Source organism: Daldinia decipiens (genome assembly GCF_022478715.1).
Source record: "Daldinia decipiens strain CBS 113046 unplaced genomic scaffold F4813scaffold_38, whole genome shotgun sequence".
Classification (NCBI taxonomy): domain Eukaryota; kingdom Fungi; phylum Ascomycota; class Sordariomycetes; order Xylariales; family Hypoxylaceae; genus Daldinia; species Daldinia decipiens.
Window position 1 is genome coordinate 216033 of NW_026054581.1, and position 20556 is coordinate 236588.

The following is a 20556-nucleotide window of genomic DNA, read 5'->3' on the forward strand; positions in this document are numbered from 1 at the left end:
AGAGTAATAAGTAACCTGTCTATCCCCGTGTAACTCGAGAATGATAATCTCCTCAGTAAGTTATGAGTAGTCTTGTTCGGCTTGACGCTACAATGACGGTAACAAAGCAAAGCCAGGGGTACTCCCCATATGGCCTTATCAAAGAGATCTTCAATTGGTACCCTTCTAGTTACCCTACAGCAGAGAGAAAGTAAGTCTATCTACTTGGATATGGCCTATAGCAATTTTCATTGAAACTTTTATACTGACAATATACAGACTTCTATTCAAACTTGACTTGTCTATCCTAATATTCGCTTGTCTATGCTGTAAGTACGCCTTTCCCATGTTCGCGATAGCTTAAATCTAACAATTTCCAGTCTTCGTAAAATTTCTAGGTTAGCCCCTATTCCATCCAACCACTCCTTTTGCGTGGGCTTACAAGCACATCTCGAAGATCAAACAAACATCAGCAATGCCTACGTCAGTGGTCTTAAGGAGGAATTTGGATTATACGGCGATGAGCTCAACTATTTCAATGTGTGCTACTACGTGGCTTATGTGATTTTTCAAATCCCCGGCATGTTACTTATGTCGCGACCTCTGCTGTGTGTAACAACTCGAGGAATTCCTTTCTCTTCTTCTTTTTTCTGCTAGTCGACAAATTGGTAATTGTGCTAATAAATATAGAGCGCGCTGGTTGCTACCAACTCTCGAAGTTCTCTGGGGTATATGCACTTTCGCACAGAGTCGTGTTACGAACGTTCACCAACTCTATGCATGTCGATTCCTAGTAGGCATGTTGGAGGCCCCAGTATTCGCTGGGACACACTTCATCTTAGGTAGGTACCTATACTAGACGACACGTCTCTCTATCTCCCGATTCTTCGAATCTTTGGCTGACGAGACACTAGGATCATGGTATAGTGGCCCTGAATTATTTAAGAGAGCCGGGACTTGGTTCATATGTAACCCCCTGGGATCTATGGTAAGCGGGTATTTGCAAGCAGCGGCGTATACCAATCTGTCTGGTGTAGGCGGGATGCCCGGATGGAGGTAAGAAACTGTTGAACCCTCCCTGCGTTTTAAATCAAACTAGAACAGAATGCTAAGTTTTGATGTCTCATCAAGGTGGCTGTTCATCATTGATGGCATATTTACACTTCCAGTTGCGATAGCTGGATTCCTAGTCTTCCCGGGAATTCCGGATTCGCCAAAGCCATTTTATTTTACTGATGAGGAAATCGACCTTGCAAAGGCGAGGCTAGAACGGGCTAAGATCCGCAAGCCAGGCAAGCTAGGGTTTGACGTGCTCAAACGTACACTTGGGCGCTGGCATATTTGGGTTTTTGTGTTTTGTTATATGTAAGTTACTAACATCGCAATGACTCAAGTAAAGGGTTCAATCCATACCTATGATTTTGCTATAAGTCTAACCATCTGTCAGCTGCATGATCATCCCCAGCTATCCAGAGTCGTATATGAATCTCTGGCTGAAAGAACAAGGCTTCTCCGTTATTCAGATTAATCAGCTGCCTACTGTCACATACGCCATCAACATCGTGGCTTCTTGGCTGGGTACTACCTTGGCTGCTATCTATCCTTCATGGACCGTTTACACTAGTGCGACAGTATGCATCGTGTTCTCGTCAATCTGTATGATTATTTGGGATATCCCGAAACCTTTGAAGTATGTAGCCCCTTTGCGTCGACCCCTCTCCGTATCCTTATGGGGTTCGTTCCAATCCACTAACAAGAACCTGTAGATTTGTCGCGTGGTACACGTTTGGTATATCAGGGTGCCTAAGTCCGGTCCTATACTCGACGGTCAATACAATTGTGAAAGGTGATTCTGAAGAGAGAGCTCTTATTTTGGTGAGTGAATCCGTCCACCTCTTACGAAAGGGGATTGCAAACCACGGTAAATGATAAAAATCGAATACGAAGGCTTATCCGAATTATTTCAGGGCGCAATGATGACTTTCGGTTATTCATTCAACGTATGGGTGCCCCTTTTGCTCTTCCCAACTGCCGGCCCCAACGGTGCTCCAAGATGGCGTATCGGATGGCCTGTCGCGTTAACTTTCCACCTGCTACTATGGGCTGGGTTTATTGTTGCGATCTTGTTGTATCGCAGAGAGTGAGTTTTGTCCTATCTTCAATTTGATTAGCTGCTAATATCAATCTTCAGCTCCAAGAGATCGAGAGATGCACAAGAGGAGGAGGATGAGTCTGGGGAGGAACCAGTTCTCGTCCCAACCGAAGCACACCTAAAAGATTGACATCAAGAATTTGGTCACCTCGATGTTAGGCCGGGGATCCGAGGATATTGATGTCATACGTAGATTAATTGTGATATATTATATGTTATATACATTGCCCTATATTATCAATATTATAACATATGTGAAGCTTTCGGTCGGATGAAGGCCGCAATCAGGAATTAGCTGAACGATATAAACTAACCCTTGGATATGAGACGGCTTCACAAATCAGCATTGCCAATGGGATTATCGTATCGTTCAGGGAAAGCGTCATTTCTAGAGATTGGCTTCCTTAGGGACGTATCCGCTCAGAGACACTCTACATGGAAACTCTCCACGCGGGTGTGCAGAACCATGCTCTATTAGGTATGCTTTCTCATTATCCACAGTCGTCAGATCCAGCTTCTCTCCTGCATAGACCTCGTCATAGCATTCCTGGAAGTCAAATTCTCTGCATATAATAGCGAGGAAGGCCTTCACTTCCTTTAAGACGAAAGCCTGGCCTGTACAATTTCGAATACCATACTCGAAGATACGCCAAGCACCTTTTTCTGGATAGAGTTCGTGATCTGGTCCCACGAGAAATCGCTCGGGTAAAAACTCGAGTGGTCGCGGCCAGCATTTGGGATTCCGATGGATGCTAAAGTGACTCGCCTGCACGGCACAGCCCTCAGTAGGATACTCAGTGCCATCGCGACCTTTCAAGACTAGATCCTTACATCCCGTTCGAATGCCGTTTGCAGGAGGGAAGAGTCGCAGCGCCTCTTTTATCACGGCGAGAGTATACGGAAGAGAGTTGAGAATGGATGGGTTCTCGGTGATCATGTCCGGACACGCTGCAATATTCCGCCCAAAAACTTCATCATGTTCAGCGCGGAGCTTAGCCAGGACCTCTGGATGCTTCCAGATCAGATAACAGTTTGTAACCATCGTGCTTGCGGTAGAATCGTATCCTGCAAAGAAAAACATGCGTAGCTGTGCGCATAACGAATCCAAGAATTGCTTATCGAGTGGTTCAGACAGCTCTCGGCCTGGCTGGGAGTAATATGTCTCGAGAGCTTGGTCTAGGATTGAATTGAAAGCCGACTGTTCGTGACGTGTCTTAGCATTACGAAATGCGTTGACCCGCTTCGTAATTTGAGTGCGAATGTGTTGGTTCAAGATACGGCTATTATTCCAGATGCTGAAGATCCTGAATGGATTAAGCTGACCAAGGTTATCTATAATATTGTTCGCACCGAACTTCAATCCGAGTTGGCGGAGCATAGTCTTCGAAAGAGGGTGAGAGCCGGATGTCTGATTGCCTAGCTCAGCGTTAAACACTACAAGCCCAATAATATCATTCATTAGCGATAACGCCAATGGTTCAAGACGAAACAGATCTCCTTTGCGGGCTTTTTCCCGGAGAAGTTCACGGAAAACCAACATCTGCTCAATGACCACGGGCACAGCAGCATCAAGGTTGCTATTGTTAAAGAAGGGTAGGAACAGATCGTGATCATGTTTCCACTCTTGGCCATTCTGAGTAAAGAGGTTGACACCTCCTTTTCCCGAGATAGGCGCAAACCATTCTGTAAGGGTGAAAGGCTTCTCGGCCGATACCCAGGGATGATTGGTCGCCTGGTTGGCGATGTAAGGGTCTCGTACTATAAGCATAGGAACGCTCACAGGGTAACTGTCAAAGTAATACGCCGGGGGGCCATTTTCACCATCTAGCTTCCTAGCTATGCGGTCGAGAATATAAGTGCTATGCGCACCTGGAGGAAGCTCGTCAGTGGCAGTCTTGGCCGCCATGAGATGACCCAGGAGAGTGCTGTGCTGGGGCATGGGCTACTAGTACAGTGATTAACGCGTGGATTCAATTAAACAGACAACGAGTAAGTAACTTACCTTCCCCATGTCTTTCAGCTTCTTCATTAGGCTTCTGCAACGCCAAAGTTCAGATGCGAATGCGATGGTTCGCACAACCACAACGGCTAACAAGAAACCGCCGCAGGCGTTCAACAGCTGCCGAAGAAAATCCATGCTGTTACGAAGAAGCTGCGCCAATATCGAGGACAATGTGAGTGCTTGATTAAAAGAAGAGGGACACTGCGTTTCCATAAGAAGTCCCTTAGGTATCTAGTAATAGTAGTAATAGTAGTAGTAGTAGCAGTAGTAGTGATGTTTACGTGTATTAGGGCTATCCCATTGAGACCCAGACATAGGTCAAAAATTGTATCCGCTCAACCAAACCAAATGAGTTCAAAGAATCATGATATCAAGCTCGCTACCAAAAAGGAACCCTCGTTATTTTACGGTTTAATCCATAGCAACAAAAATTAGATTTTAAAATAAACACAAATTGCGTAAAATACTCTTTCTTAAAGGTTCAGGCAGTGGAAACATTTTTTGACCCATGTCTGGGTCTCAATGGGATAGCTACCTGGTAGGTACCTCTTATAACATTACTCTACCTGGTTAGCGCTGGTGCTAGGTAGCCGATTTTTAATCAAGGGGAAAACCGTCGAACACGCTTTCTTATAACCAATAACAAATGAGCTCTAACAAATGAGGAATAACAAATGAATTTTAGGTAAGTATTATACGAATACGATAGCAGTAGGTACCTACTATGTACCTACCTAACCTACCTTTTACATATGAGGACTCGTGTCTTAGTGAAATAAATAGCTATAAGAAATTCAGGGGGTAACTAAAGATAGGTAGGTTATCTCCATACATACCTAGAGCTGCGGGTCAAAATCAGTTGCATAAGGGTCTTGGTGCCAAGAGGCTAATGCACGTTAGGATACGGAGTGATGACGCTAAGATAAGGCGGTTATCAGTTAGCAACCGCCAAAAAATTATTTTGGCTACTTTTGCGCTTGAAGTCATATTATCACCCACAATTGCCAACACAGTCTAGGATTCGTAACGTCGAAATATCTACGATGCCGAAGCCACGGACGAAACGACAGGCGATCCGCGACGAAAGAAAGGAGAAGAGACGTGAAAAGGCACTAGCTGCTCAAGAAGTGAGCAAAAGTACGAAAAGACGACGGTTAAACGATGAAGATGGCGATGATGGTGCTGTCCACCAAGAAGCTACATTTCAAGATGGACATGACCAGGCCGAACATCAATTTGGTGGGCCACCACAGGCCGATCGAGAGTTCTTTGGAATGCTGTCGGATCAAGAACAGGAATATTTCCGCTCCGTTGACGAGCAGCTCGACATAGATGACTTCCCTTCCCAAGAAGAACGACAACTATACCTCGCCAGTGTCTTCGCCGAGGCACAGGGAAAGGAACTTAAGCTAGCATGCAGTCAGTCGTGCTCGCGGTTAATGGAGCGGTTAATCTTGATGTCAAACACGAGACAGAAGAAGAAACTTTTCGGCCAATTCAGTAGTCACTTTTTAAACCTCATCCAGCACCGCTTTGCAAGCCATTGCTGCGAAACCCTATTCTTACAATCCGCACCTATCGTCACTAGGGAACTTGGAGGTGAGCGCGATGATGCTCCTACGGATCAAGACGATCCAAATGAAGAACCCTTACCGTATATGGAAGAACTATTTCTTCTCGCCCTTGACGAACTCGAGGGCCACCTCGGCTACCTACTCGCCGACAAATTTGCGTCTCACACTATCCGTGTGCTACTAATCATTCTGTCCGGGCGTCCGTTAGAGCAGTCACAGACCAAGTCCCTCATCCACAGCAAGAAGAAGGAAAAGATATCAGTCCCTTGGACCTCTGATGGGCCGACTGACTCAAATTCTCAATTACGAGCCGTACCTATGTCATTTAATCTAGCCGCAAAAAAGATTATCGCCGACTCGGTTTCAGGCATGAATACCACAGAGCTTCGGGTATTAGCGACACATCCTACTGGAAATCCGGTTCTACAACTACTCTTAGAGCTGGACATTAGTCTAAACTCGAAGGCAGCCGAAGACGACTCCGAAGACATGACGCTACTATGGAGACTTCTACCTGATGCCCCTTCTTCGTTGAAAGACGCCACTACACCGGCATCGGATTTTGTCAATTCAATGTTATACGATCATATTGGTTCACGCCTCCTCGAGACTCTCATTACTCATTGCCCTGGAAAAGTGTTCAAGGCTCTATACAGACATATCTTCGGGAGCCGGATCCATAGTCTTCTACGTAACGATATCGCGTCCTATCCTGCCATTCGTATCCTCAATCGACTCAGCAAAGAGGATCTAGTAGTCGCCATCCAAAAGACTTTGCCGGAATTCAGCAAACTTGTCGCGCTGTCAAGATTCAACGTGATCAAAACCCTGTTCGAACGGTGCCAAGCACGCCAAGCCATCAGTGAGATAGATAGCCTAACGAAAGCTTTAGTTGAAGCGCTCGGGTCAGATCCCAAGTTTCTAGTCCCTAAGCTTTGCCTTCTTCAGTCATCGGAAACCGGCGATAAGAAGGATCAGGAGCTTCCCCAAAAGAATCGTTCAGCCTTGGTCTCACACGGCTCTCATTTGGCAACAACAATGCTTTCTATGTCCGGGTATCCTTCCAGCACAGTTCAAAAATCTATAGCCGCTCTTCCGGAAGAACTCATCCTTCAACTCGCAACATCATCGGCGCCGACATCCTATGTGTTGGTCAATGCGTTATCAACCCCATCGCGAAATAAAGCCTTCCACAAGACCTTAGTCGCAGCGCTACGATCACATTCATTCCAGCTGGCTATGTCTGAGTATGGAAACAAGGTCCTTAATTCAATTGTTTCTATTCCCTCTAGAGGTGACGGGATATCCATACCTTTCCACTTCAAAGAATTTATCATGGAACAATTAGGCCAACATGAACAAGAATTACGAGAGTCATTTGAAGGTCGACGCACCTGGAGAACTTGGAAGGGTGATCTGTGGAGGAACAGAAGGAGAGATTGGATCTCCTGGGCTAAAGAACTCGATTCTTCAACGGAGCACGCGGCGGCCGGACCTTCGAGATGGGGCGGTGCTAGCGGTTACAACGTTAGAGATGTGGTAAAGGGTGACGATTATATAAAGAAACGAAAGAGAAGCCTAGATAATGCGTTATAGTGTGTTGTAACCCGGTTAACTCTCACAGTTTCGCCACTGGCAGTAGTCAGAGTGAGTCCCTTGAAGGAAAATAAAATATCCAACACTGTTCTCTAGGTGATGTTGGCTCCTTGTCAACATCACACAGTTAGCAGTTGTGACTGCAGTCGTGACTGTATTCCTAGTCATTAGTGTTTGCTCTGTTCTATTTTAATTATTTGGGTACCTATTCCTACCCTAACCTACCTTGAACCTATCATCCACCCAATACCTTTCTTTTAACCATACTTCTTGAACAAGCATGTCTACTTAAAAGCATTCCTATCTACCTAGTCTACTCTGGTCCATGAATGACTATCACTCCTCAAGAAGTTCATATTTCATTCTACCATTCTCAGTTAGAGCCCCCCGAAATCCTTGAGCCTCTTTACACTTTCTTGCGGCTGATAAGCCTACAAATACGCAACTTTATTCTTTATCATGGTTAATAGGTTCCTCAGCATAAAATGCCTCATCGTCAAGGCTATGACCTATCTAACCTCTGTAAGAAAAGTAGACAATATGGACGAGGACCCACAGAGCAAAAAGACTCTCCCCTCGATACTACCCTAGTCATCAACAATACTCAGGGTAACGGCGAGAGCAACTATGCAATGGCTACTCAGTCGCAGATACCTCATAGCCAGCATGAGCAGCATGAGCAGCAGTCACGCTTAAGCCCCGGATATACAAGAAGCTCTGGTGAGTATACACTCTATAACGAACATACTGGCCGCGGGTGGAAGCGCATCATCCAAGCAACAAACTCTACTCGTGCACTTGCTATTACGAGTCCAAGTACATCTAATACGGCCATAAATACCAACGATAACAATATCAGCTCTGATCCTACCGACCTTTCGCCATCCAAAGGGGGTCGCATCCGCAATAGAGGTATTAGAAAGTTAAAGAAACGCGTAACATCCATAACACAACGCGCAATTCAAGCTTCGCAAAACGCAAGGCGGTTCCTAACACCTCCCTTTTCGCACCGCTCTACCAACCCGCTGCCCAGTACGTTGATGGTTAGCCCTGCTGAGACCGCAACCCTTAAACACACGACTTGTGGGCAACAACTGGATCAGACTTTTATTAACACTCAGCCACCTCTACTGCTTCCGCAGATTATTGTCACCTCGCCATCAGGTGAAGAAAAGGGTGTGCAATAGACCTAAAATGGGTTTAATACGGTAAAAGTAACAAGTGTGCTGAATATGGTAAGTGCTTCGATAAACAAGAGAATGTTGAGGGTTCTAATCATAGCTAATCTTAAGTTATATAGCTCAGCATGTAATATCTTTAAATCCGTCAGAGACGTGGAATGATGAACGGATGCCCCGACGGTTTCCTAGGCCCATCTGATGAATGGTCAAACGTGTTGGTATATACTGTCGACCACACGATGACAAGGGTAGACGAACTCGCTACATGATAACCATACGCTGTTGAATAACAGTAGCGTCTAAGGAAACGCATATATATGGTATTCATATGTCTGAAATAATCATGTTTCGTCCAACTGATTTTGGCGATACATTCTTCGGCCTTGAAGAGACTGGTCAACGACCTGTCATATATTCGATACTCAATGTTAGTCATTTTCACCCCTCACCCCCGCTTCTTTTACGCGCAGTATTTTCATCTCTATCCAAACTACCCTCACGTATCAACTAATGCCTCTCTAGCAGATCCTTGGAACACAAGAAAATACACAGAACCGCAGCGCAATTGACCTATTTCTTGATGATGAAAAGTAGTTACCCAAACGGCCGGCCATGAGGAGTGTTTGCGATTAGTTGTGCTAGGGCTCTAAGACTCGGAATATTATGCGATGCCTACTATATTCCACGGCGGATTCCTGAAGCTTGTCCTACATACTCTCACTCACTTTCATCTAGATAGGTTCAATTTGAATTCACCCTCGGTTAAAATGAAGACTAGTGTTCAACCTCTTAAGGCTACAATGGGTACCTCTTATATTGTATGACTCCCTAAGGGAACTGGCCTCTACAATTCGAGAGCGGATTCGGCTCGAAGTCGTCATCATCAAATTAAATCTGAAATTAAATCGAGCATTGAGAACGAATCTTCATCACGTAAAAATGTATGTTTAGTATGCTAATCCTTTCCGAATACTCGTAGAGATATACTTAGGTACTAACCTAAGGTAAGTAGGTCGGTCGGTCGGTCGGTACTCGACAGCTTACTATAATGTGCGTTGTTAACTCTGATTCAGGACGGATATCTCGGCTTCGAGTAAGACCTAAAATACGGCACGTTTTCCGAAATCTTAAACTTAAACCCGCGCGAACTAAGACGCGCGGAAAGCCTAAGTGTGTAGAGAAAGGTAAAAACATGCGATCTAGACGTGGAGCTCGGTATATGGGACGAATCGCTTAGGTTACGTTGTTACCATTGAATATCTACCTTGGCGGGGAAAATTGAGGCAAGGGAGATTCTAATAATGCTCGATACTATTCACATGTAGGTTAATTAGGGGAAGGAGGCGTATAAGCCTACGTATCGACAATGTGTCTAAGATGGGATGGCGTTCAAACTTCACTTTCGAGTTACATCTTATTTGAACTGTTCTAAGGCAAAAAAAAAAAAAATAGATAGAGGTAGATATTGGTATTCATCACCCTCTTCAATCCAAAATCATACCACCCAATCCGTAGAGAAGTTCTTGTATTTGTTTTTCACTACCACCTCATTCTAAACGAATAGCCGGCAACAGCCGATTCTAGAATAACAGTTGGCCTCACTAGCCAACCTAGGTACCTAATCTCCATAGCGCTCGCTATATTCAACAGGTTTCTCCAAGTCACATGTAGCAGGCCCGTCTTCATTGAAGCACATCCTCTCTCTCCTCGATATCGTCCGATTATTAAACAGTGTAATGCGTTATGGGATAATTCCACACATAGTATTAACCGACAAATACCTCCTCCTCCTCCTCCTCCTCCTCCTCCTCCTCCTCCTCCTCCTCCTCCTCGGACATGATCGTTTGCGTGAAAGAGCCAAGAAAGCAGAACGCCGGGCCAGGATATAAACGACGCTTTCATGCAAATCAACCCCAGTGCTAAAACCCTAACAGGCGCAAACCGTGCATGATGCGTAGTATCTCCGGCAAACACTTTTTATATGCGAAAGCATAGTTTAGACATATACAAGCCGCATCGTTGGACGTTTTATACTGCAGCAATGTCATAAGAGGATACCGGCGTATTATTGCTCGGATCCGAAGTCGACGAAACTCTCCCAGGTGTCACCCCCTGTCCCGCCACCTGGCGTGCCCAGGCGGCTATAGCTGTCAATGGAAATATCTGAAAGTCCCATGGTACCCTCTATTGAGGTGGGGAAGTAGTCGTCTTGAAGAGGATTGCTATATGGCGAGAATGTTTCGGCCCCCTTGTCCGCTGGACTGGTCTTGGCGCTGTCCTCTTGTGTTGTTGTTGTTGTTGTTGTTGTAATTTCGCCTGGGTAGGGTCCAAACATCTGGTAGGTCGAAGGATTGCCATCCATAAAGTGCATCGCCATTGGATCGCTCATGTCAATATGGGCCATCATCTTTGCTTCGTTTGATAGTTCGGATGTAAATATGGAAGAGGACGTAGACTGCTGCGCTAGTTGTGGATCTAGATGAAGAGTTGGAAAGGCAGACGGAGTCTGATAAGGTGTACTCTTTGAGTCGGACATATCTGCATCCGTTGACGACGCAGGCGTTAATGCTGGCGGGGATGATGTTGTTGTAGCTGGAGTAGGTACCGGGCTCTGGGTCGCAATGGAATCCCTCCTGTCGAACTGCGACTGAGAAGAGACTGACTGGGTTCTGGTTGCTGGAGAGCCTTGGCCAGACCCCGACGTGGATAGCCGGTGGGCAAAGTTAGCGTCGTTGTTCATGAGCGGCGCCATGTACATGGAATTTCCCAGGTTCTGTTGGTACGCCATAGCAGTTGGGAATGATTCGCTAAAAAGTCGATTGACTTCGTTGTACCTGGCCATGGTGGCCATCGCCGCTTGGGTAGTGATGTACGCATTCACACGATGGTTCATATCCGGCGAATTCGTTTGTAAATGGGCAGTAAGGTACTTGTAATGGCGGGGGATTTCGTCCTCTTCTTCCTCGTACATTTCTTCCTTCAACACGATTTCCTCGCTCACTTTGAGACCTCGGCCCGTCCGTCGTCGGTGGATTTCGGATGCCTGGCGGGCGGACTGCACTCTAGCCTCTAAGCTTCTGTCGGCTCGTCTTGACGCGGCAATGTAGGCCCTTTCCTGGTTTTCTTCGTGGGATCGTTCGGTCTGTAACGAAAGGTTAGGGGGTTCGTTCCTGGCAAACATCGCTATTTTGGTGAGGGAAAAGAGCTTACCTTCTGTATCTTAACAGGTGGGACTCGTTCGTTGCCCGGCATGGCGTTTGATATATCTAAGGATCGCTTCGGCATGGGTTGGAATGTATATTGAACCTTGGTACTGAAGGTAGGACTGACGATGGAATCACCTCTGTGCTGGTGATACGTCAAATTGTCCAGTAAAATAATATAATCCAGATAGGGGTCTTTGCGAAGATATATTAGAAGTTGGTTGTACTATATAGTCTCAAATAGAGAGATTCATAAGCTGAATGTGGGGTGTTTCGGGCCTCGTTGGCATCTGCAACCACAAAGGCAAACAAGTTGTGTGCTGGTTAACTTAAGTTGACAGTAACCCGTAGCACAGTATTCCTGGAGATGACTGAAAGTCACAGTGGGTCGTGAGACGCAGGTTATAGTTTGGGTGGAAGCTTCTGTATAAGTCGGCTCTTCTGTTTCAAGTCTCTGAGTCTCTTCACCTGTTGCTTATCCTTGTGTTTGTATCAATGCTAGGCTCTTATTGCGGGCAGCCGAATTATATGAAGTATTTATTGTATGATTAGACGGATATGTGGCATGTAAGTCTCGTTCCTAAGTTGTGTATCTGACACTTCCGGACTCCTATCTGGGGATAGATGGATGAGACAAAGAGACGGACGGGATGCTGCTTGGGAGATGTCGATTGGTCTGCTAACAAAGGATAATGTTAAAAGGGGAAGCAGAAGCTTAAGCTCAAGCTTAAGGTAAGGTAAGGTAAGGTAAGATGGTGGTAACAAGAGGAGTAGGTATAGTAACAGATAACAGAAAACAGAAAACAGAAAACAGGAATTTGAGCTCGGAGAGAGACAAACACAATAGGTATACATATACATATACAATAATGGATTTCCTTAAGTTCGGAATCGCGAAATAATGGGAAGTACATAATTTGCAAAGCGCCATTGCGTAACATGGCCGCAACGGAGCATACCATGTTAAGGTACCTGGCCTGGAAGCCAATGGCTTCGATCGAAGACTAGAACAAGGATTCACAATATTCCCTGATGCGGGAGAACGCCCAAGTGGCGATCGATCGCGATGAAAAGTATGGGACCAATGAAATAGCTGGAAAGCACTGAGACCGAGCAGGGATTATACCTTTATGGCCTGGTGATAGTGCTTCAAGTAGCCCCCTAATAGGACTAGCACAGGAAGCTCTCTGGGTCTTGGGTTCATAGCTCCCCGCTTTTTATTATACGTCCCATCCGAGCTGGTCAACAGCTTAGCTGCTTAGGTACGGCTATCTACCTAATATCATACCTACGTGTGTATGTATTAAAGTTGCTTATTAGCTTTGCTATAAAATACTAACATGTACCAGCGAACTAGATGCCACATAGAGGTTGGCGCAATTTACTGAGAAGCGATGTTACCCAAGTGTGTAAATTCTGCTGAATGGATAGATAGATTTATGTGAACTTCACCAAATGATGTAAGCTAGCCGCGATCGACAAGACTACCTACCTACCTATAATGCCGGTAACACGTTTCTGATATCATATAAATAACTACTTAAAAGCTTGAACATAACTAAATATCGGCTCTTGAGATCCGATCAAGTACAAATAGGTTGTGGAAGACTTTTTAATACACATAATAAGCAACAAGCATAACCAGATAATATGGAGAGCCTAGGCTATTTGGCGTGAGGGGAAATTATAAATGATGAAAATATAAACGAATAAGTTCGTAACAACGTACGAGATGGATACGACGCAATTGTTACCTAAATCTAACGTCAATTCCTCCCCACGACACTTTTCCAAAGGAATTGTACACAGGTCTACATAACGCTTTAAATAAGTGCCATCTCATAGATGCACTTAAAGTTTAACTCGCCTCGGCTTATCTACCCTTTATTCGCCTCGTTCCGTTACATTAGTAGATTAAGTAGGTTGTAGCTATGTAATAAGCTTGGTACTTAGCTGGCCATAACACGGCATAGAAATTTTCTTTTTATTAGCTACGAATTTTATATTTGGTCTTTGTTTTTTGTTTCTTTTGCTTTTTTGTTCCTTGTAGCAAAGAACATGAGTTAATGTTAAGTACCTAAATTGTCACTCGGAGAATAGAAAGTCAGCATTATTTGTAAAGAAAAAGGAAGAGTAAAAAAAAAAGGTCTCTTCGTCGCGTCCGGACCTTACTTCCGCTAAAATCATCCCAACTTACCCGTTACTCATCTTACATCCCAAAGAAATCGAGATAGATGTGTCACCTTGATACCGGACCATATTTACTTCTATCACGGTTACAGCCGGAGCTTTTGCTACGCGTGTTTTCATATTTCCATACGAGATACCTACTGCTGGGCGGCTGAGAACGGTTGTAATTTGCAAGACAACAACCTGCAAGCAGCTGATTCTTTTTGATTCCCGCCCGGACCTTTGTTTACTTAGAAGCATGTAGAACCTCATAATTGAATATTCAGTCTTACGCCGAACCAATAACCAATTATAAACCAGTGTTGGAAAAGACATCGCAGCGATATCTCCACTAGCAGCAACAAACACTCGGCGCAGTTGCATTTATTTGGCCAATTCATCCAATCACTGCCAGAAATAGTTTCACCATGCATCTGCGGACGGTAGCGTGTGTGTGTCCCGCATGAGCATGAGATGCTGGGCAAGGTCTGGTTTCATTGTTAGGTGAGAGATTCGATCGAGGGTATATTTTAACGATTGCCATCATATTTTTCGATGAGGGACAATCTGCCATTGAATCTGTGCGGATCCAGTCGACTTGAAACAGACGAACCATATATGTATAAGAGAGATGAGACTATCCTATTTGCTCTTTTTCCTGTTTTCGGGCGGCTTGTGGCTCGTTGGATCTTAGGTTGTCTTGACATTCCGGAGCAAAATGTCCGTTCCTTGAGCCCTTAGTTCCTTAATGGTGGCTCACCTTTTGGTCTTTTTGGGTGTGTACTTGGAGCCTTAACAATTTCTCAAAGCCTCGGCTTCCAATCACATACAAATACGTGGATCCTTTCTGGAGCACCTGCATGAGCCATACGTGGCGCTGTGGCTAATATGTACTAATCATACTAATCATACTAATCATTCCCTTGGCGCTCTTTGCTCTTTTCTCTTCTTTCACCAACCATTGACCCATAGCTCCTTAATATGAACAGATTCTTTTGACCGAAAACAAGCTTAAGTGGTCAGCCGTTCAACCAAGGCCTAAAACGAACTGGCATGTCTTTCCCCGCAGTTGATCTTATCCTAGAATTCGAAGAATTCGAACACGACGACGTAACTATCGCATAACTAGTATGGGATTCTGATTTCAGTCTTTTAAAATGCCATCCTGACGTACATGGGATTTGCTTTCGCCCCATCCGATACCAAACATTTTTGATTAATTGTTGTCTTACCATACGCAACGTCCTCTTTGCCACTACAGTTAGCATGGCAAATGCTAGGTATTATGCAGTGGAGCTCGTTCCGACCTTACCGACCTTACCGACTCGAAATGGAATTACATCAAGCCTATTTACTCAATATGTACTCTTCTTAGTCAGTTGATCTAATGTTTTTTCTAATGTAGTACTTCTTGCAAATTAGTACAATACCTAAAAGCCGCCCCTCTAATGTAAGTAGTCCCTTGTGTGACGCGGCAGTTCCAAAGTCGACGGAGGGACTTCGGTCAATGGGATTTAGTATTTGCAAATTACTAATTACTTCTGTCCCTTTCAACCTGCCCAAGTAGTTGAGGTATTATTCATTCTCGCAAGCGTTCCCAAGCTGTCCACTACTTTAGCTGTCTCGCCCCATAAGCTGGTACGGATCCCCATACAATTTTGATGGAGTTCAGCGTGTCTAGACCCAAGCACTACTATCATCTAATTTCATACATGAAGCTATCTAACCTAGGTATTTATCTACTGGGATACTGACGTCCCTAGATATCCGGTAGATCTTATGGGGCAGATCTCATTATACCTAAAAAGGTAATTCTCCAGCACAGAGCGGCCATTCATACCTACCAAGCTCTACAACCCTTTTTCATGGACTGGACCTCAAGCTACGCTCTGTTTCCGTTCCGGGGTTATGATACCCAAACCTAAAAAACCCGATATTCCACAAGGTAAATAGTTGTATTAGGTTATGGCAATGGTTGTCGGTGGATGCGTGAAGAATTGGAAGCCTGTTGTGTCTAGGGTCATTCAGAACCTTATTCAACCCCCTCCGCTGTATAATATTGGAAGGAGTATCGTTAATATTGCTAACAGTGAATAGGACTCGTTGTAGAAGTCTATTTCACGCGTACCCATATCCTCCACGGCTTTGACGATAAATGTAAATAATAATGAGGCCAGTATGATTTGCAGAGACAGTTGCCTCAGGATGAAAGAAGGAAGGGCTAGGCACAAAATGGCTTAGCAGCATCTTGATGCTTGTGATCCAAAGTTCTCCCACAAGCATTTAGTATCTTTGATTTGGTGTCTCCGGGGCCACTACTCCGTGCTCTACTTGTGTTGACATTCTGACAATAGGAGCGGCCGCACTCTTTTCTGAACCCAAGGAAGATAACACTCCGATGCTGTGTGCCAGCAGCAGCTTGAACTCTCCTGACTCGGGCCCAAGGACACTAAGGCGCACCGGTCTCCTACGATCACTCGCTCCTTTCACAGGCCCATTCCTGTAGGGAGCGATGTTTATCGAATGAGATAATAAGGTTAATTCTTCGTCTTTCCGACGGGCTGGTCGATCTTCAATCTTAGCATTGGCGCCAAAAGTTCCTTCAGATCACCCTGACTATGTTCGTATGGAATAGTGTCCGGCAGATCGGCTTAGGGCCTTGGTGGACCCCAACAACTCGATATTCAACATTTCCCACTAACATCGGTCTAATAATCGAACCCTAATGATCTTAGTCGATATCTTTTGTATCTCTTTGTTCGTCTAGTCTGTCTGCAAAGCCTACTAGCTAGCATCAGAGCCTCTTAGAGACATAACCCGCGATCCCGGTTCTATAGTATTGATTTGCGCTGGCAACGCAATGGCATCGTACACTCTTGTGGGTCTATGTTATCCGTACGATCTCCCGGCATCGCGATCCACAATCACGGCCAGGACCCGTGAGGCGCTATCCAGGTGGCATACATACATAGCCATACCTTTGCCATTTGAGGTCTAGCTACCAACGCTTAAGCCTCTTATAACGGGGTCTCGGGGAGCTAGGACCCCGACGATGCTCAACCCAAGGCGACAGCTTAGTACGTTGCTTTGATATCCTAATGTTATCGTCAAAGGCTAAGAGGAATGTGTTTACATTGAAGAATGTGTTTACATTGAAGATATAGTTCCCCAGCTTATTGTAGCTAAATCTAGCCCCTATCAGTCTAATAACCATGACGATGAGGTTCCCGTGAAGTTGTCCAAAGGGACATGTGAGCTCGGTCACTTGAATATTTCGAAAATGCATACTCGCATTCTCCTACACTATCAACGTCTTGCTCCCCTGTGTCTGGCTGGAAATAGTTTACGATATGAGAACTACGACAGTGTCCTGAAAGTCCACAGAACATGCATCGGCTAGGAAGCGTTACATCCCGTCCATACCGAGTTTTACACGTTTTTTTTTTTTCTCGTTGCTCCAGTCCCCCTTTCCAAAGTAACCACCTGGGTTCTTGCACGTTGCCTTCCGGGTCTCCTTCGCAGGAATTTTACTGCCTTATTTTTCTGTGTTTACCCCTCCGAAGTCGAGGATTTAATGGCACCGCAGCAACCCCGCGGGATACCAAGGACCCCTCACCGCCCTGCTTTCCAAGGGTGAGCATGGGAACATGAGGCGACCTATTCCAATTTCAAACCATCTATAGCTACAAGAGTTTTAAATATCTTCCAAATCGGGTCGTTTTGACCGCTTGAGCGCATGGACCTTGATCCAACCTATTTCCCGACCCCGACGCGTGCCGTCGTCGTACGTTCTCATGCAGGCATGCAAATCCGCACGTGTTCCGGGATCAGGGAACATCTCGCTTGAAGATTTCGGACCTATATCCTGTTAATCATCCCGACACCCCAACGATGCCAGCTCCAGTTTCTATCCTATTACTTCTAGGGCCTTTATACTAAATGGTGATGGTACGCTTCACACCGCTCTTGTTGTGGGTGAGCCTAGTCCATCGAGGTTGCAACGGATTACTTGTTGATCTTAGGAATATACATGGGTTGGTTTTCAGCGGTGCCGAGCCGTAGGGATATCTGACGAATCAGACAAGCTCCTGTTCTGTGATCTCTCTCGCTACCAACGCAATTAAATCAGATATGTGTCTTCAAAAGAGCTTTTCATGCAACCAGACCGTTTGTCTATGGGGGTTAATGCGACATACTGCCGCATGTTGGCTGGTTCGTGCATGAAGTTTCATTGTAACAGGAGCCAGCATACTTTTATGTTGACTGTGCCGTACCCATGCAGATTCGCAAGCGCACATGGTATAACCCTAGCTTCTATGGATATAGAAATCCCAGGAGGTTGGAATATTTATATGTAGGAAACTAGCCATAAATTTATGTCCAAGTCCAGCTCTCTTGTCATTAAATTTAAAGGTTGTGTGTATAAGATTCCAACTCGGATCACAGCAGAACGAATTTCAAACAATCAATACCCACCCGTATCATTCAGAAAGAGACACGATGGCGGCATCACAGAAGTCGGGACACTCCCTCAAGTACGAACCCGAGTTCGGGGCGTTTTGGGCAAAACTTAGCGGTGCAGTCCAAATGATACCTGACCAGCCGGTACCTGAGTTCCGTGAAGCCAACGACGGCTTTATGAGTGCCATGTTCGCTCAGTTCCCAGCGCAGCCTCACGTCATCAGAACCAAACACTCAACTAAGTCATTCGATGGCGCCGAGATCGATGTCTACCGGTATGCCACCGAGGAACATAGATCCAGCAAGACGCCACTGCCGGCAGTCTTACACATACACGGCGGAGGCATGGTGGCTGGAAGTGTCGACATCTTCGCACCTTATATCGCTAACCTAGTCAACGGCACGGGCGTCCAATTCTTCGCTGTCGAGTACCGCCTTTCGCCAGAGCACCCCTACCCTATTCCGGTCGAAGACAGCTATGCGTCCCTAAAGTGGCTCCTAGAGCACGCCGCCGAATTCAATGTCGACGCCACACGACTCGGTGTTATGGGCGACAGCGCTGGTGCAGGTCTTGCTGCAGGGACGGCGCTCCTAGCCCGCGACCGTGGCTTGAAACCTTCGCTGAAGAAGCAGATCCTTATCTACCCCATGCTTGACGACAGAACTATCACAGCCTACCACGCCCCCGACTTCGAGCATCCACTAAAGGATCTCGTGATCCTCCCTACAGACAGCCTCATCCGCTGCTGGGAGTTCTACCTTGGCAAGGACAAAGCGGGCAAGCCCGAAGCTGATGTGAGCCCTTATGCAGCGCCATCGCGAGCAAAGGACTTAAGCGGACTACCCCCTGCATATATCGAAGTCGGCAACCTCGATTGGTTCAGAGACGAATCGATCGACTATGCCACACGATTGACCAATGCGCACACCGAAGTGGAATTCCACATCTTCCCTGGTGTGCCTCACGGGTTTGAGGTAGCTGGTCCCACCAGCACGACCAAGAAAGCTGTGGAGCTACGAACCAAAGCCATACAAGAGCTGTAAATAATGAGATAGATGGAAAATCACTCGAGTAAAACTAGGTACTTTGAGGAAATAACAGACAATATTAACTGTCACCAACTTTATTACTGAATACCAATGGGTATCTCTCTTACGTGCCTAATACCAATGAAATGATGAAGTCGTAAATAAAACCTTGACTGTCTATGTACCTACGAAGCGAAGTTCGTAGAAGCACAGTGTAAATTAAGCAAGTCGAGATATGGCGATTCCACTCCACCCATGATGTTTCAATAACCAGGTTGCAACGTGGACACCCTGTTGAATAACTCGATAATAACCCCTACCTATGCCAAACCGAGATAGGTGTGTTCAATGTATAGGTGGGGTGAGGGGATGGCTGCCAAGTTAGAAAGAAAAAAACCATCAGCATAACATATGCACGTAAAAATAAATTTGGCGTTTGACGATCCAGGAACTGTGGGACCAACAGTAGGGAATATTTACCCCACCAGAGCCGAGGACATGGAAAAAGACATTGAAATAAAAGAACCAAAAAGGGGGGTAAGAAGGTAGAAAACCGTTCAAGGAGAGGTGAAAGGTAGGATAATAAAGAAAGACGCAAATAAGGATAAAGAAGGGAAAAAAAAGATTTATCAAAAAAAAAAAATTTAGAGGCTGCTAATCCCAGTAAACTGGGAAGCATCAGGAATTGAGCCCGATGCGGGGGTCGAACCTTTAAGGTGTGATGTTAGCATTAATGGTAAATAATCTCAGACGTTGAGGATTGACTTACCCGCAACCTTGAGATTAAGAGTCTCACGCTCTACCGATTGAGCTAACCGGGCGGTGCAAGGTGACTCGAACTTGAGCTATATATTTTGTAGTACAGACGTTTGTGCGTGAGCCATCGGAAAACCACCCAAGTCAGCCAATCATGATTCCAGCTTGAAGTGGGCACGGTATGTAGTCCAAGTTTGGAGAAGTCCTTCGACCGCACATACTCATACACAAAATCGCGTATACATAATTCGATCAAACATAATGAAGCCTAAGTGCAATGAAGGAGGATCGATAGTAGATCGAAGAATTAGTATCGCGCCCCTGTGTATCGTATAAGGTGTAAGGTAATATTGAAAATATAAAAGCAGGTGAGAATTGCCTTGGAAAGCAGGGCGCAGAGCAGAGTAGTAGGTATTGATCAACAACTATCTCATTATAGGTAAGTATCGCAGAT

The 20556-nt window shown here is 45.4% G+C and overlaps 8 protein-coding genes and 1 non-coding gene across 9 annotated transcripts; 4 read left to right on the forward strand and 5 right to left on the reverse strand.

The window, feature by feature from the left end:
- Positions 1–92: 92 nt before the first annotated feature.
- Positions 93–2261, forward strand: F4813DRAFT_392829 (MFS general substrate transporter; the record flags this gene model as incomplete). Its single annotated transcript, XM_049247327.1, has 11 exons — positions 93–190; positions 259–308; positions 360–377; positions 437–587; positions 670–821; positions 894–1035; positions 1111–1344; positions 1427–1669; positions 1746–1854; positions 1947–2119; positions 2171–2261. 11 exons carry the CDS (start codon positions 93–95, stop codon positions 2259–2261), a joined length of 1461 nt encoding a protein of 486 aa, XP_049096287.1.
- Positions 2262–2314: 53 nt separating this feature from the next.
- F4813DRAFT_371434 (cytochrome P450) lies at positions 2315–4634 on the reverse strand. Its single transcript, XM_049244612.1, has 2 exons — positions 4134–4634; positions 2315–4073 (listed from the first exon to the last, which is right to left on the reverse strand). Exons 1-2 carry the CDS (start codon positions 4344–4346, stop codon positions 2520–2522), a joined length of 1767 nt encoding a protein of 588 aa, XP_049096288.1. The 5' UTR covers positions 4347–4634; the 3' UTR covers positions 2315–2519.
- A 481-nt stretch (positions 4635–5115) lies between these two features.
- F4813DRAFT_213363 (ARM repeat-containing protein) lies at positions 5116–7546 on the forward strand. Its single transcript, XM_049239692.1, has one exon. It carries the CDS (start codon positions 5177–5179, stop codon positions 7301–7303), a length of 2127 nt encoding a protein of 708 aa, XP_049096289.1. The 5' UTR covers positions 5116–5176; the 3' UTR covers positions 7304–7546.
- Positions 7547–8560, forward strand: F4813DRAFT_213378 (uncharacterized protein). The gene has a single exon (XM_049239693.1). It carries the CDS (start codon positions 7789–7791, stop codon positions 8488–8490), a length of 702 nt encoding a protein of 233 aa, XP_049096290.1. The 5' UTR covers positions 7547–7788; the 3' UTR covers positions 8491–8560.
- Positions 8561–10467: 1907 nt separating this feature from the next.
- Positions 10468–11996, reverse strand: F4813DRAFT_213357 (uncharacterized protein). Its single transcript, XM_049239690.1, has 2 exons — positions 11695–11996; positions 10468–11626 (listed from the first exon to the last, which is right to left on the reverse strand). Exons 1-2 carry the CDS (start codon positions 11767–11769, stop codon positions 10550–10552), a joined length of 1152 nt encoding a protein of 383 aa, XP_049096291.1. The 5' UTR covers positions 11770–11996; the 3' UTR covers positions 10468–10549.
- Positions 11997–13832: 1836 nt separating this feature from the next.
- Positions 13833–14126, reverse strand: F4813DRAFT_371439 (uncharacterized protein). Its single transcript, XM_049244613.1, has one exon. It carries the CDS (start codon positions 14115–14117, stop codon positions 13881–13883), a length of 237 nt encoding a protein of 78 aa, XP_049096292.1. The 5' UTR covers positions 14118–14126; the 3' UTR covers positions 13833–13880.
- A 3680-nt stretch (positions 14127–17806) lies between these two features.
- On the forward strand, positions 17807–19487 carry F4813DRAFT_213539 (Alpha/Beta hydrolase protein). The gene has a single exon (XM_049239695.1). It carries the CDS (start codon positions 18357–18359, stop codon positions 19359–19361), a length of 1005 nt encoding a protein of 334 aa, XP_049096293.1. The 5' UTR covers positions 17807–18356; the 3' UTR covers positions 19362–19487.
- Position 19488: 1 nt separating this feature from the next.
- Positions 19489–20151, reverse strand: F4813DRAFT_213456 (uncharacterized protein). The gene has a single exon (XM_049239694.1). It carries the CDS (start codon positions 20023–20025, stop codon positions 19663–19665), a length of 363 nt encoding a protein of 120 aa, XP_049096294.1. The 5' UTR covers positions 20026–20151; the 3' UTR covers positions 19489–19662.
- Positions 20035–20167, reverse strand: F4813DRAFT_t125. The gene has a single exon. It is a non-coding gene; the product is annotated as a tRNA-Lys (tRNA).
- Positions 20168–20556: the final 389 nt, after the last annotated feature.

Bases quoted from the DNA above. Each gene is read 5' to 3' on its own strand.
- F4813DRAFT_371434 (XM_049244612.1), bottom strand. From the start codon at position 4,346: ATGGAAACGCAGTGTCCCTCTTCTTTTAATCAAGCACTCACATTGTCC. The intron at 4,074-4,133 runs GTAAGTTACTTA...CTGTACTAGTAG, and splicing joins AGCTGAAAGACATGGGGAAG to CCCATGCCCCAGCACAGCAC.
- F4813DRAFT_213363 (XM_049239692.1), top strand. From the start codon at position 5,177: ATGCCGAAGCCACGGACGAAACGACAGGCGATCCGCGACGAAAGAAAG.
- F4813DRAFT_213378 (XM_049239693.1), top strand. From the start codon at position 7,789: ATGCCTCATCGTCAAGGCTATGACCTATCTAACCTCTGTAAGAAAAGT.
- F4813DRAFT_213357 (XM_049239690.1), bottom strand. From the start codon at position 11,769: ATGCCGAAGCGATCCTTAGATATATCAAACGCCATGCCGGGCAACGAA. The intron at 11,627-11,694 runs GTAAGCTCTTTT...CTTTCGTTACAG, and splicing joins CACCTGTTAAGATACAGAAG to ACCGAACGATCCCACGAAGA.
- F4813DRAFT_371439 (XM_049244613.1), bottom strand. From the start codon at position 14,117: ATGCTTCTAAGTAAACAAAGGTCCGGGCGGGAATCAAAAAGAATCAGC.
- F4813DRAFT_213539 (XM_049239695.1), top strand. From the start codon at position 18,357: ATGGCGGCATCACAGAAGTCGGGACACTCCCTCAAGTACGAACCCGAG.
- F4813DRAFT_213456 (XM_049239694.1), bottom strand. From the start codon at position 20,025: ATGCTTCCCAGTTTACTGGGATTAGCAGCCTCTAAATTTTTTTTTTTT.